This window comes from Leuciscus leuciscus (assembly GCF_965113295.1).
Source record: "Leuciscus leuciscus genome assembly, chromosome: 6".
In the NCBI taxonomy this organism is placed as follows: Eukaryota; Metazoa; Chordata; class Actinopteri; order Cypriniformes; family Leuciscidae; genus Leuciscus; species Leuciscus leuciscus.
In genome coordinates this window covers 24,056,561-24,071,748 of record NC_138730.1, presented here as the reverse complement: position 1 = coordinate 24,071,748, position 15,188 = coordinate 24,056,561, and the positions used below count along the sequence as shown (strand labels likewise).

Here is a 15,188-nt window from a genome sequence, read left to right as displayed (position 1 = left end):
CAACAGATGGCGCTAATCTGACTTCGTGAAGCAAAAAAAAAAGTCTCTATGTTAATCTGAAATACTGCATTAATTGAAATTTTTTTTTTTAAAATTCAATAAAAAAAAAAATATATATTTTCAATGGCAAAAATTAACCACAAATATTGCATAAATATAAATAAGTATCATAAAATCCTTTCAAAATACAAAAGATAAAAGAAAAAAATATTATTGAACAAAAATAAATTTCATTGGTTTTACTGGGGTGGAGGAAGTTTAATTTTTAGATGTCCAGTCACTTCTGACCGGGAAGATAACAAGAGCTACAGCCAAATGAGAAGCACCTGAGGGTTAAACAGTGTCAGTTTAATGAAAATTAGAACTTCACTGTGTAAGAAACATGGGGGGAACAGAATCTGACGGCAAACAATCTAGCTGTCGAAATCTCCCATTATGAGAGGTGTTGATGTAGTGGCTTAATGGATGTTTATTCTATTCTGTGTGTGGATGGAGCTTAACCAGCATCATTTATATACCTATTATAACCTCTTTGTGTAAGAAACGTGGGGGGAACAGAATCCAACAGCAAACAAACCAGCTGTCAGAATCTGAGGATTATGAGAAGTGTTGATGTATTGGCTTAAAAAAATGCTGCTTGTATTTTGTGTGTGGATGGAGCTTAACTGGCATCAGTTTAAAGAAAAAAAATGGGGAGTTTTTGCCTTTTATTATGATAGCCCACTATTGGATCAAGAGCCAGGTTTTGAACTCGGGTCACCCAAAGCCCTACAATGCTAAACACCAGTGCACAGACCACTAGGCTATCAGGGACAATTAATCAGCATCAGTTTGATGAATATTAGAACCTCACTGTGTAAGAAACATGGGGGGAACAGAATCCGACAGCTGTCGAAATCCGTTCCCCCACTCCTATTATGAGAAGTGTTGTGACCCCTCAACTTACACAAACAGATCTTTATTATTACATTAAATCCAGGATTTATGACACCATTGTTACCTGTATCATTTTACCTCAACAACAATTAAAATTAAAAGTAAAAAGTAAAAAATAAAACTCCATCATCAATAACACATAAAACCTCATTAATATCGCAAATTTCTGAAAAACTCTCAACATTATTAATCAGTTTATAATATGAAAATTCGATTTTACCATACACTTCAACATTATTTCTGCATCTGTTGAACCAAGTTCCAACTCTTTATTTTTCCTTGTTTTCCACATTGCAAGTCTTGCTTTACCAATTAAATAATTTAATAAACACACATTTCCTCTATCGACACTTTGTATTTCAGTCCCCCAATAAAAACTTTGTTGGAGAAGTCCTCACCAAAACCCTAAAACCAAGTATCAAGCAGCTTAAAAAGAACTCCGTGTCTCAAACATCTTAAGAACAAAATGTTCCATAGTTTCTTCAACACTACAAAACCTACACTTATGTCATCCTGGAAGTTTCGGAGGTCCGGTGTCTCTCCACCGGCCAATGATAAATCTCTCACTTTTCTCCCAGTTAACTTTAGCTGAGGAAGCCATCTCATATTGCTTAATGCTTGTTTCCAAAGCTGTTACATCATTTTGTCCTAAAATACAAACAGTTATCATCGACATAAGCAAAAAAACAGTATACATTTTAAAAGTTTCCTTTACACCTGCAACTGAAAAACCACCCAGATCTCTCCTTAACTTACACAAACACTCAATTACAAGACGATATAATTGTCCAGAAGGAGGACAACCCTGTCTAATACCTCTTGTGACTGTTACTGGGACACTTATTACTCCACCAACCTTAATTAGCACTGATACATCAGAATATAACAATTTAACATTTGAAATAAATTGATCACCAATTCCAAAACTCTTTAACACCTTAAAAAGATTGAATGCTTTTTCTTGATCTATTGACATGACACACAAATTAGAATAATTTATACCCATAGACAACTACTGCTTCTGTTAATTCTCCATGTGTAATTGTATCATCCAAAGCTTTTCTTTTTCCTTGCTCCAACTGTGGTAGATCTTTAAGTAAGTCCTTTGCGCCATCAGGATCACATTCATCAGCACTATTAGTCTAGCAGGAGAAATAGGTTCCCATGTACCCGTTTGGCTTTTTTTTTTTGTAACCTGTTTTTTTGGGACCCTAATGGTGTCTAGGTAAGAATTTTTGATGTTGCCGAGGTCAACTAAATGTCCCATGGGGTTTGTTTGGCGGCCATCTTGAAGTGATGTCAGCGCTAGTGGTGAAAAATGCAGATTTTCATGTCTCCTGAACCACACAGCATACAAAGACAAAAATGTAGCCACTTTTTCATATAATTCTGACATCAGGAATAAAGTGGAATCAAATTGAGTGGCCTTTGGAGATAATTGCCTTTGCAATCATAATCCATCCCTGGATATTGAATTATGAAATAAAAATTTACAATATGAAATCCAGAGAATTTACATCCAGAGAATTTACTGAAATAAATGTTCTGTTGGAGAAACAGTTGTTAAAAAACTTTTTATATATTTAAAACAAAATTTAGAGCTAAAACCTTTTCTTTTCTTTTTTTTTACTCCATATTAAAAATCCTCCATATAATGAAATCTGGAAGAGGAAGAAATCAAACACACAGAAACTGTAATAGCCCGATTTTGATAGCAATTTAAATGGGACGGGTTTGTGCATACATTCTGAGACTGTAAACAACATTTACATTCATCTGTGATGGGACTTTTATTTTGTAGCAATGGGACTTTTATTTTGTAGCAATGAGAATTTACAGTTTCTTACTTCACACTTTTGCTTTTGCTGGCGGCGTCAGAGAGAGTTCCGGAATCTCAGGAATTTGGGCTGTTCGACTCCTCAACCCCCTGCAGTACCAAATTTAAGATTTTCCGCGCCTGAAAGGTATATCTAATTATTTCATTCACTTTATTTCTGTGTCTCAGATCACAGGGCAGATTTTATCCGATGCGGGACTTTTGCTTCTCTGAAGATTAGCGTGTCACTCACTCTTAACCTCTGTGAATGAGCTCCGTTATCAGAGGTGTGTCATCGTCACTAGTGCGCGAGAAAGAGATCAAACCACCACAATCCTTCATCATCCCACGACAACAAAACGCACTTTGTTATGCATTACAGATTCACACGTTATGTTTTTCCTTGCCAGTCGTTTTCTATTTGCTTACTGTTGGTACTTGTAAAGCTACTTTAAACATGTAACGTTACTTTAAAAAGAGCTGTACTGTACGAATAAGACACATTGATTGCATTATATCAGTCCTAACCCTTTCATGTTTTTATAATGTACGTCTGCGAATTATTATAAAAAGAGTACACTGTTCAGAGTACAGAACAAATAATCGTTTTATCTCTAAATCGTATCATCATCAATGTCTAACTTTACTCTGCACATTTGATTTATATTGATTTATATGGTCTCTGTCTGCCCTCGAGTTCTTATCATCATGCCTGGAGCATTTCATCATGTTTGAGTCCCAAACGTATCTCAACCTCTATATCTCAACAAGGATAATCATAAAGTAGGCTACGTCTAAATCAGTGATGCTCAGCCCTTTTGACTCCCAAGACCACCACAATAATATTCAAACTCAAAGGCCCATAACTTTTTCAAAGACCCCATGAGTTTATTTATTTCTTTCACTGCATTCAACAAAAATACAATATACTTTCTTTATTTGAATTAAAATGAGTAAACAAGTCCTTGCTTTTAGTGCTCTTACTGGTTAATGTAAAATGGCTGGTGCAGGTTTGTGGTGAGACTGATGCTCGCAGACAGGAACTGACTTCCTGTTCCTGTAGAGCTGTGAAACTTTTCACTTTATCGACGGCTTTCTCGTACATGTAGGTTCAACTCGTTCTGCGACATAAAGATGGTCCATTTTTTTAACACTTAAATTTGTTCTCTCATATGATGTCCATATTGTAAATAAGCCTGGTTTCAAAAGATATTATTTTTGCAGGTTTGGTTCAAGCTCAAAATGTCTCAAGCTGAAAAACTGAAGGTAAGGAAATGAGAGCTGACGGGTGGATGTTGCACAGGGTTTGGGTTTTATGTGGAGTTGACGTGCAAAGAAATGGTTTTGAGAGAATCGAGTATTTTAGTGAGCCGTGTAGTAAGACTTTTGAAATGAGCGTCTTCATCGATTGTTCTGTTCTCTTGTGATCAGCAGGGACAGTTTACAAACCCAGAGACTCCTGGGTATGTGGGGTTCGCGAATTTGCCAAACCAGGTACACCGGAAATCGGTGAAAAAGGGCTTTGAGTTCACTCTCATGGTGGTGGGTAAGTAGCATCGATGTGATGTTTTGAATTTGTCTGATAAACTTGGAAATATTACCAATATACACCAATGAGACTTTTGAACAACTTTTTTTTTCATAAAATGAAAATACAAATTTAATTATATGAAAAGCCATCTACATAATTTCTCTTCGCTAAATATTACGAATTAATTTTGTTATGTCAACCATAATATAGTGACTCATGTTAAGAACAAATTCACTTTTACTTGAATTAAGTAGATTTTTTCTATCTTCTACTGTGTAAAAAATATGAATCTCTCCAAAACAATTAGTCTAAACCTTTTGCTCATGCTGTTTGTATTTTGAAGACTCTGTAGGCTGTACAGCATTTTTATCTTGATGTTATTTATATCCTAACCATGAGAAACCAAGTTTTTCTTTTTCTTGCCAATAATAATGTAAAACCTACAGCTTATGCTGCTTTCACATGCTATTAGAATTATCGTAAATACGAGATTCCTATTCGGAAACGAGACATGAACACCCTCTCAACTCGTATTTAATACTGGGAAATTCTGAGATCATTTTGATACCTGGATTTCTGAGTTGGGCAGAGTTGAGTTTAAACATGGCAGAGGGGAGAACGATTGCTGCTGTGACTGGTGTGCTTTATTAGTTTTCCCACAACAGCTACAGCAGCTTGTCTTTTTATTAAAGTAGTACATACTTGAATAACAATTTGAAGCATATTGTATACCAGGGCTCGACAATAAGGGCTGCCCGATGGGCCGGGGTCAGCGTAAAAGACCACTTGTAAAATTGCCACTTGCCCGATTGGCCCAGTGCTGAATCGTAACGAAAGTCACTATTCACTTGTCTGCATTCTGCAATGATGTTTGACCTTTATAGTAGATGTTTGACCTTTATAGTAGATGTTTGACCTTTATAGTAGTTTTTGCTGTGGTATTGAAATTAAAAACAAGAGTTGTGAAATTTCACTGGTGTCAAAAATGTTGGTGGCTTATTTATTAGAATACAATAATACATGGGTTAAAACAATAATAACATTTATTATTTATTTATTAATTTATTTATATTTTTTGGTGGGGCCAGTGAAATTTTGGCAGAGTAAGTAAAATGGGTCAGGAAAAAAAAAATCCTTAGCATTGAGCCTTGAATACACAGCAAAAATAGCCTGTATTTGACAGAAGTTCAAGAATCGTGTGCAATCTAAATAGTGTGGTAAATGTTAATATGGTTGTCAGCAAACGGGGGCGCTAAACATCATTTCGGCTTTAATAAGATTTCCCCAATAAATAGGCAACAATAAACCTGGTGACCTCCATGATTCCTGTTCTATCTGACAACAAAGCACTTGAACGTGACAAGCTCATAATCACGACTTCAGAAGTGGGAAGTAAGAAACATTTCCGATAGCACATGAAGACAGCATTAATACAACTCTGTATGTGAACATATGGGGAAATGTCTCATTCTAGAAACATCAGTGAGTAAAGCTGCTCTAGCTTCCATGTTTAGAAGGAAAACGTTATATTTTAGTGTAATTGTTATTGTGTAGTGAAAGTGACTGTGGGAACAAAAGTCTTTGGCAGCAGCACAGCACTGATGAGTCGTAGTTTTTTTTTAAGGCGATTGGACACTCCCATCAGCCCTGTGAGTGTGTATGTGTACAGATGTTGACACACACATGAGATCTGCTGTGGGGGGAGGGTGGCCGGGAGCCCGCTCAGCAGAGCCCATTGTACAGTCATCCCATCGTCTTAAAATAAATCACAGAGGAATGCAGAACCTCAGCCGCGAGCCCTTTCACTGCTGCACAGCTTCAGCAAATGATGGAAGACAGCTTGACTGAGACGTAGAGAACAAAAACACTGACTTGAGGATCTGGGGTCTTATTTATAAAACGGTGCGTAGGATCCTTACTAAAAGTGTACGAGTGCCCGAAAGCCAAAAATGGCGTGCGTACGGCCAAAAATATTCAGACTTATTAAACCATGCGTGCGTTAGAACCTGCGCAGAATCCCCTTTATAAATCCCATTCAGCGGAAGATTGTGCGCACATGAGTCTCCACCCCGAAATAGCCATAGCAATCCTCGTTGTAGTTAAAACATTAAAAAACAGAATGCACAGGAAAAGTGTTCAAAACCATTGCATCTACTACAAATATTTCTATTTATTAGAATACAATTTTTTTTGTAACTTCTCGGTAATGATTTCATGTAATTTAAGTGCTTAACTCCATTAATGAGAATTGCATATTTAATCTAAATGTGTATATCAGAGGTAAAACATAGTTAAAATCATTCTTTTATTTATTTAAACTGTTATTGTAAACATGCACTGTATTTATGATTAGGATTCATAAAGAAGATTTTAAGTGGTTTTTCTTCATCTGCCGTCAGTCCCTCGGCTCACCATCGGTGTCGCCAAACTGCTCCGTCTCCAAAATATTTGTAGAATTTCAGAATTTGCGTGCAGGTGCGCAAATTTTTCCGTCAAGTTTGTTTTTAGAAATCACAATTTATGCGTTGGAAGTGGCGCACGCCTGTTTTGTGCGTAGTGCGTACGCAACGGTTATAAATGAGGCCCCTGATGATTGCAGTTAGTTGCGTAGAGAAACACAATCTGCCTGTCAAAGTGTTTTTATAGTTGATATGATGAGTTAATGTTTCTTCATTCTTCTGTTTTCAGGTGAGTCGGGTTTGGGGAAGTCCACGCTTATCAACAGCTTGTTCCTCACTGATCTCTACCCGGAGAGGGTCATTCCTGGTGCTGCAGGTGAGAGTTTCAACACTGATGAAATTACATCAGACGTTACTAAACATTGTTCAGGTTTTTAAACATTATAATGGGGAAGTGTAAAAATAGTGGCCTGATATTTATGAGGCAGTTTTGCACAGAAGGTTGGACCTCAGCCTTGTTTTTTTTTTTTGCCTTGTCTGATGTATCTTTTACATGTGCTCTTGTTGTACAGAGAAAATTGAGCGCACGGTGCAGATCGAGGCCTCAACGGTGGAGATCGAGGAGCGCGGAGTGAAGCTGCGTCTCACTGTGGTCGACACGCCTGGATATGGTGACGCCATCAACAGCCAGGACTGGTGAGAATTGCTTTGATGGTCATTAAAAATACGCGCAGCACAAATACAGTCATCATACATTCTGTGTATGTTGTGTGGTTTTGGCATGATTTCCCATTTAATGCTCTTTTTTTTGAAAAGGGACAATTCACCCAAAAATGAAAAATGAAAAAGTCCATGTAATGCAAGAGAATGGTTGATATTTTTCTTACACACGCACCTAGTGTTTTGTTTCAGAAGACAGTGATATATTCACTGAGCTCGTAGTGATTAGTCACGATGGCTGTATGTGCTTTTTGGACCTTTGGTGTCCATTTACTCGCATTTATATGTGCGCTAACATTCAAAAGTTTGGGGTCGGTAAGATATATATATTTTTTTTAATGAAGTCTCTGATTCTCATCAAGGATGCATTTATTTGATTAAAATACAGTAAAACAGTAATAATGCAAAATATTATTACAATATAAAAATATTCCTATGATGGTAAAGCTGTACTCCAGCATTACTCCAGTCTTCAGTGTCACATGATCCTTCAGAAATCATTCTAATATGCTGATTTGCAGCTCAAGAAACATTTATTATTATTATCAATGTTGAAAATGGTTGTGCTGCTTAATATTTTTGTGAAAACTTGATACTTTTTCCAGGAAAAGTTAAAATTGTTAAAGTTTAAAAGAACAGCATTTATTTGAAATGGAAATCTTTTGTAACATTATAATTGTCCTTACTGTCACTTTTAGTTAATGCAGCCTTGCTGAATACAATTATAAATGACTTTAAAAAAAAATCTTACTGAAACAAATCTTTTGAACAGTAGTGTATTCACAGAGATGTTGGATTGTTTTATTTAAATCCTCTTTTGTGTTTTAAACATCTGGAATGGTGTGAGGTTGAATAGATTAGGGATTTATTTTGGGTGAACTTTCTCTTTGAGAGAACTTTGGTTGACAAGAGATACTTGATGGTGTAATTGGAGACGGTATTTGGTAGGAGACACAAAGACTAGAGAGAGGAATGGAGGAAGAGGTGTTTTCTTTTTCCTTTTTTTTTTTTTTTTTGAGCTCTGGGAATGCTGTTCTGCTAGTGTGGAAGTGGTGAGACAGGAAACATGTGTGACCTCTTCCTGACTGCTCCCTGACCCACTTGAGCACAAAAACAGCAAAGAGAGGATATTCAAGTGCTCATGTCTGAAAAAGGAAATGTATGCCGTCACATAACTATTATACAAGTGAAAATTGACATTTTAATGCCCTGGTTTTGTACCAGACCAGAGTCATAGAATATATCTCTACAGTGCATGTTAAAATTGCTTTAGCCTTTTTTTCTTGAAGCCCTTGTGCATTTTTCATGTCTCATTGTTTTTACATAGATGTCATAGAGTGCAACAGTGCCCAGAGCACTTTTTCAGAGGCCTTGGTTCCAGAAGTATTTTTCCCATTCATTTTTCCCCATAGGGATTTAAAAAAAGTATTTATACACACTTGTCAAACTTTTATTTGAACTGTTGTTTAAATCATAGTTGGTACGTTAATTTTACTGTTTATATAGTTAGCAAGTCCATTCTTTGTGTTTTTTGAATTGATATACAGCATCGGGAAAGAACTTTAATCTCTTGATGCATTGCAATGACATAATCAAATTAAATACCATGGATACATTTGAAAAATATAAAAAACTATTTATTTATTGTTGATTATGTTCATAGAATATGAACTAATATTTAAGTAGTTTTTCTTGGGGATTTTGAATAGGATGTTTTACTTTCGGATCCTGATTGTTGCACTCTTATACTTTTCAGTTTGAGACTCTTTTAAGGGGTTATATCATGAGGAATCAAATTTGCCTTGAACTTTTGAGATGAGCGATGAAAACAATGTAGAATTCAGAGCTCAAAACTTCCCCCCGGTAAAGGGCATTTATGTACAACAAGCTGCAAAAAATATTTAGAATAACATTTACTGATACCTATTGGGTGATGAGAAATGGCCCACCCAATCACAACGTGGTAATAAGGAGAAAGCAGGATAGATGCTATCATTTCTAAACAAGAGAAAAAATAAGAGTAAAATGTGGGAAAACCATGTGCTGTTGCTGACTGCATGTGGCCCTCGCTGCTCTGTATATCCTTCAGAAGGATCCCAACATTAAAAACAAGTGGTTAAAGTTGAAGATCCCTGATCATTCATACAGTTTGTTCTGCACTTTTTTAATTTATTATTTGGATGGAGCTTTTTAAATCTATATTTGACAAACTCCTTAAATGTTTCTGTTGCTTGTAAAATAACTCTCTGTAAGTGTTTAAAGAGATGCTCTGTCTTTTCCTGGGAAGTTTCAACACCATCATCGCATACATCGATGACCAGTTTGAACGCTACCTACATGACGAGAGCGGACTCAACCGCAGGCACATTGTGGACAACCGTGTGCACTGCTGCTTTTACTTCATTTCCCCTCTGGGTCACGGGTGAGATCTTATATTTAACTCAGCTGAGACACTTTTTATGACAGCTTCCACTGTTGTAGGTTTAAGTGTTCGCATAGTTCTTGTCTGGGTTTAAATGGCTGATTTCCTTGTCTCATGTTCCAATTTTGTAGACTGAAGCCTCTAGATGTCCAATTCATGAAGGCCATTCACAACAAAGTGAATGTTGTTCCTGTTATTGCTAAAGCAGATACACTGACGCTGAGGGAGAGAGAGAGACTCAAGCGCAGAGTAAGCATTCAGATTTCTTTTCAAACATGGATTGATCACAAGTCTTGTTGGCTATATGCATCTCTTTACGTGCTCTAGATTCTGGATGAAATTGATGAGCACGGCATTAAGATCTATCACCTCCCTGATGCCGAGTCCGATGAGGATGAAGATTTCAAAGAGCAGACCAGGATTCTCAAGGTATGTGGGTCTTATTTTTCTCATTTAGTTTAAAGAGACTGTTTAGCCAAACTTTAAAATTATAACAAAATAAGGTGAGAATATGATGACAAACTTGAGTGTTTTTCATATAGAACACAGAAGCATAAATGTATTATTATTATTTTTTTTACTGGTTTCAAACTTCCTAAAACACAAAAGCACCATGAATACACTACCATTCAAAAGTTTGGGGTCAAGATTTTTTTTTAAGGAAATTAATACTTTTATTCAACAAATACACATTAAATCAATCAAACGTGACTGTAAAGACAACAGTGTTCAAAAAAGATTTATATTACAACAAAAAAATGCTGTTCTTTTGAACTTCCTATTCATCAAATAAAAAAATAATATAAAAATGTATAACAGATTTCACAAAAATATTAAGCAGCACAACTGTTTTCAACATTGATAATCATAAATGTTTCTTGAGAAGCAAATCAGTATATTAGAATGATTTCTGAAGGATCATGTGACACTGAAGCCTCAAGAAAAAGATGCTGAAAATTCAGCTTTACCATCACAGGAATACATTTGTTTTAAACTATATTAAAATAGAAAAGTTATTTTAAATTGTAATAATATTTCACAGTATTACTGTTTAAATTGTATTGTTGTGATAAATGTAGCCTTGGTGAGCATAAGACTTTAATAAATAAATAAATAACTTGCTGCCCCAAAACAATGAATGATAGCATATCATAAAAGTGGTCCATATGATTTGTTTACTATATTCCAAGTCGTATTGTAGATTTATGTGAAGAACAGACTAAATGTTGAAAAAGATTTACTAGAAGAACACAAGTCAAGCAAGTTTAGACCAAGATGAGGGTGAGAAAAGGATTTTTTTTATCATCTTTTTTTACTCTTCTCCTGAAGAGTAGGAAACCGAACTAAGCATCCAAGCAAGGCCGCATTCTGTCATAAGTTTCCTGTGGTCTTTCTGTTGTAGGCCAGTATACCGTTTGCCGTGGTGGGATCCAACCAGCAGATTGAGGCTAAAGGGAAGAAAGTGAGAGGGCGTTTGTATCCATGGGGCGTGGTGGAGGTGGAAAACCCAGAACACAACGACTTCCTTAAACTTCGCACCATGCTAATGTGAATAACTTAGAAGTTATTTTCTGTTTAATGTTCTAAAATTCTTGATATTACACAAATGAAAATGAGGTTGTGAGAAAGCTTGGAGTCAATCACTCGGTCGACAAAACTTAATGCTAAAGAAAAAAAAAGTTGTACCTTTAAACATTAAATGGACTGTACTTCTGTCCTCTAAGATCATGTACTTTATCCTCAGTCACTGTTGTTATTGTCTAATGATGGTTATTGGCATCTGTGCAGCACCCACATGCAGGACCTGCAGGAAGTCACTCAGGACCTTCACTATGAGAACTTCCGCTCGGAGCGCCTCAAACGAGGCGGCAGGTTGTCCTCCCATGGTTACATTCTGCCTCTGTCGCCTGCGTACGTACTGCTCTGCCTGTCTTTCCCCACCTCCTCCCTCAACCTCCATAAAAAAGCAGAGCTTTGTGAGTGTAGTCAGATTATTTGAATATCACAACACTGGCAGGACTAAGCAGATGTATTGAAATAGCACAACTTTACATAGTCACTTCTCATTTTTGCTAAAGACACACATAAGCAGTCAGCAGATGGCAAAAATAAAAGGAGAAGAGCAGCTTTGGTTTAAGCTGAATAAACTGTCTTCCATGGACTCTAGAGAGATGAAATCTTGAGTTTTAATGTGTGCTGTGTTGACTTAGTCTCATGGATCTGCAGCAAGCTGTGGGATCTGTGTTCATCAGAGGATAGGAGGGGGAGGTACTGCTGGGAGCTCAGTCACAGCTCCACCTGTCCTTCAGCCTGACCCTAGCACTGCTAAAACACTGTTTCACTCTCGCTCACACAAATACTCACAAAGTAACTTTCTGCTCAGCTTGTTACACGCTTGCACTACTAACTTGGGTTTGTCTTTTCCTTCTTACCTAAGCTCTGCATCGCAAAACACTGCTGGTGGTTTACTAATTCAGTTTTTGTTCAATCACAATGTAAATCTGCTGTGTAATTTCAATGGCTGTCAATTCAAATTTTATATATATATATATATATATATATATATATATTTGTTTTTACAAAATTAGCAAAAAGAAACAATTACTGCCCCTTAATTTCCTATCATCAGAGCACTTAAATTTTAAATGCCAGACTTTTTTGTGAGATAAGAGATGTATTACATTTTTGTCAGGCATATCAAATATATATTTTTTTATTATCACTATAAGATTATATATAATTTTTTATTCTTACTTGAATTGAATTGAATTGTACATTGATTAATCGTGTGATATATATATATATATATATATATATATATATATATATAAGAATTTATTTACATATAAAATATTTATATCTATATATAATATAAATTATGTATGCAAATATTTCTTATGTATACATGCATATGTGTGTATTTATATTAATATATACACACACGATTAATCAATTCTAACATGAAAGTTTATATTTATATAACGTGTATATTATTATATTTATATATGTATGTGTATGTATGTGTACACACACACACACACACACACACACACACACACACACACACACATATATATATATATATATATATATATTTATATATATATACACATAAGTATAATTATATGCCTGCTACAATAATTTAATATCTATAATCTATAAAAAGTATAATTATCTCAATTTATTTTATATTTAACGATATTCTGAATAATTGATTTAAGCTACATGGCATTTATTTCAATTATAATTTTTCAACATTTGACAGCCCTAGATGTTTTGTTTTGCCAACAGAATAAAGTAATTGTGAGATCTGTGTCATAAATGATCATTTATTAAACTTCACTGCTCAGTACAGCTGTGTGTGCGTCCCCTCACACCTGCTTTGTGTTTTGCAGGAAGGGTCCGGAGCCAGAGGAAATGGACAAGGATATAATCTTGCAGGAGAAGGAGGCTGAGGTACAGTCTCTCAAACCAAACAAGCTGAACTTGTTAAACAACTGCTTGAGTGTGAAGCTCAGTGTGTGATTGTGTTGGTGTGTGTGTGTGTGTGTGTGTGTGTCTCTCTCAGCTGAGGCGGATGCAGGAGATGATCGCTAAGATGCAGGCGCAGATGCAGAAGCAGGGAGATGAATGAGACGGCCCACACCTGAGAGAAACACGGTAAGAGCACATTACAAACACAGACGTTAAAGCAAGCAAGTAAGCCATGGCAAAAAATCTGAGCGGCACTTCAACATTTGATGTTATATTTGATATTTTTGCCTTTTAGACTCTTTAACTTTGTAAAAATGTAATATTTTGTAAATGTATTTTTATGCAAATCTATGTTTGTTTTTTTCATAATTTGAAATATAATTTAATATTGAGTCACTTATGTTTTAGAAAAAATTGGCTATTTATTTTTGGTATTAAATATGCAATTAGGGAGATTGTTTTTGTTTGTATTTCTTATAGATGCCGACTTGTGATTCGAGCTTGACCCATTCAGACACAGAACGAGAAGAGGAAGTGTTGTTAAATGTGGAGAAAGAGGAGAGACTGATCCTTAGCTCATCTTGCTTGCCATTTTCTTAGTTTCTTTCAATCTTGTATGAGGGTTTTCCCCCAAATTTTTTAAGCAGTGTTAACGTTTTTTTTATCATTCAAATACTGTTGCTAATATTCAAATTTTTTTTTCCCTGTTCCAGTAACCAAAAATGAAGAACAACCATCAGTAATTAAGATAAAAGTATGTTTTTCTTCTGTTACAAGAGCCAAATTCTACTGAAGAGCAGCTTTAGTAGTGTAGCTCCAGAACACTTTATCCTGTCTAGCTAAACAACACTGTGAAAATACAAGCAGCTGTTGAATTTGAGTGTCACAGTGGCATTTGTTGCACCATGTTTTTGGAGAAATCATTTTATACTGTTTGTAAGTATTGACAGAGAGATTGCTGTTCCTATTCAGGAGGTTTTTCTCTCATCCCTGCATGAAGTCTTGAAATATATTTGCTGTTCAGTCGAAATGGTCCCTTAACAGATGCAAAACATTATACTGTGACCCATGATTCATTCCCTATGCCATCTAATGAAGGAGATTAAGTTTTTCTCTGATGTTAATGCTCATTTTGCTTATTTCTGTTTGTACCTGAGTGAAGACGGTCATGTATTTACTGTCAGACATTGATCTGGTATGAGTGCAATGTAAAATTTCCTTGGTGGACATTTGGATACATTGAAATATGCTGTTGTGCTCTGACATTGATGCATGCCAAGTTTTTACCTTCTTTTGGGATCTATGGCTAAAACTTGTATCTTATTCCTGTGGTTAAAGCAAATTTCTATATCATAAATAATTTCTTATTCAAATGTTACAATGAAGTTATATCTGAAATGTGGGTTTATATCTGTTACACAAAAGCAAACATAAACAGTTGAGCTTTACTTTCCATATTTGGCCATGAAAACGGCAGTTGCCCACATTCCAGTTTCACTTGAAAACTTTCTATTAAACCATTATTGTCTATAATCTTGTAATAACATTTTGTATTAAACAGTTTTTGTGGTTTACTTTACTTTTTTTTTTTTTTTTTTTTGGTTGTTCAGATATCAATTTGCTGGTGATTATAGTAGGAAGGTCATAAAGGACTTGTCAAAATGGTGGCCTAATTATAAAACAGTAACTCTCGATGGCCACTAGAGGTCGTGAAACAAATCATTGTACCAATGAAGTTATTCTAAGTAAAATCATTCTTTCCGCATCAAATTAGGTTATGTAATATTGAAAGTGTAAATGTGAGAGGCCTGACCTATTAACAGTACATGGATTAATGGGCTCGAGGACAGTATCGTGACAGATTGAGAAACAGAACACAGATGCTACAAG

The 15,188-nt window shown here is 35.6% G+C and overlaps 1 protein-coding gene across 2 annotated transcripts; it reads left to right on the top strand.

Moving 5' to 3' along the window:
• The first annotated feature begins 2,789 nt into the window (after positions 1-2,789).
• septin2 (septin 2) lies at positions 2,790-14,872 on the top strand. Of its 2 annotated transcripts, XM_082171887.1 has the most exons (13): positions 2,790-2,900; positions 3,977-4,018; positions 4,184-4,298; positions 6,972-7,058; positions 7,255-7,378; positions 9,690-9,824; positions 9,956-10,073; positions 10,152-10,253; positions 11,227-11,372; positions 11,613-11,696; positions 13,220-13,280; positions 13,393-13,484; positions 13,779-14,872. In XM_082171887.1, the coding sequence occupies exons 2-12, from the start codon at positions 3,995-3,997 to the stop codon at positions 13,456-13,458; spliced, it is 1,062 nt and encodes a 353-aa protein (XP_082028013.1). In that variant the 5' UTR covers positions 2,790-2,900; positions 3,977-3,994; the 3' UTR covers positions 13,459-13,484; positions 13,779-14,872. The 2 variants fall into 2 exon arrangements, with proteins under 2 accessions (XP_082028013.1, XP_082028014.1); XM_082171888.1 differs by lacking the exons at positions 13,393-13,484; positions 13,779-14,872 and adding an exon at positions 13,343-13,364 and having other exon boundaries at positions 13,220-13,312.
• The last annotated feature ends 316 nt before the right edge of the window (positions 14,873-15,188 follow it).

What these genes read in the sequence shown, in the direction of transcription:
- septin2 (XM_082171887.1), top strand. Translation starts at nt 3,995, where the DNA reads ATGTCTCAAGCTGAAAAACTGAAG. An exon ending in GCCATCAACAGCCAGGACTG is followed by an intron (nt 7,379 to 9,689) that starts GTGAGAATTGCT and finishes TTTCCTGGGAAG; the next exon opens with TTTCAACACCATCATCGCAT. An exon ending in GAGAGAGACTCAAGCGCAGA is followed by an intron (nt 10,074 to 10,151) that starts GTAAGCATTCAG and finishes TACGTGCTCTAG; the next exon opens with ATTCTGGATGAAATTGATGA.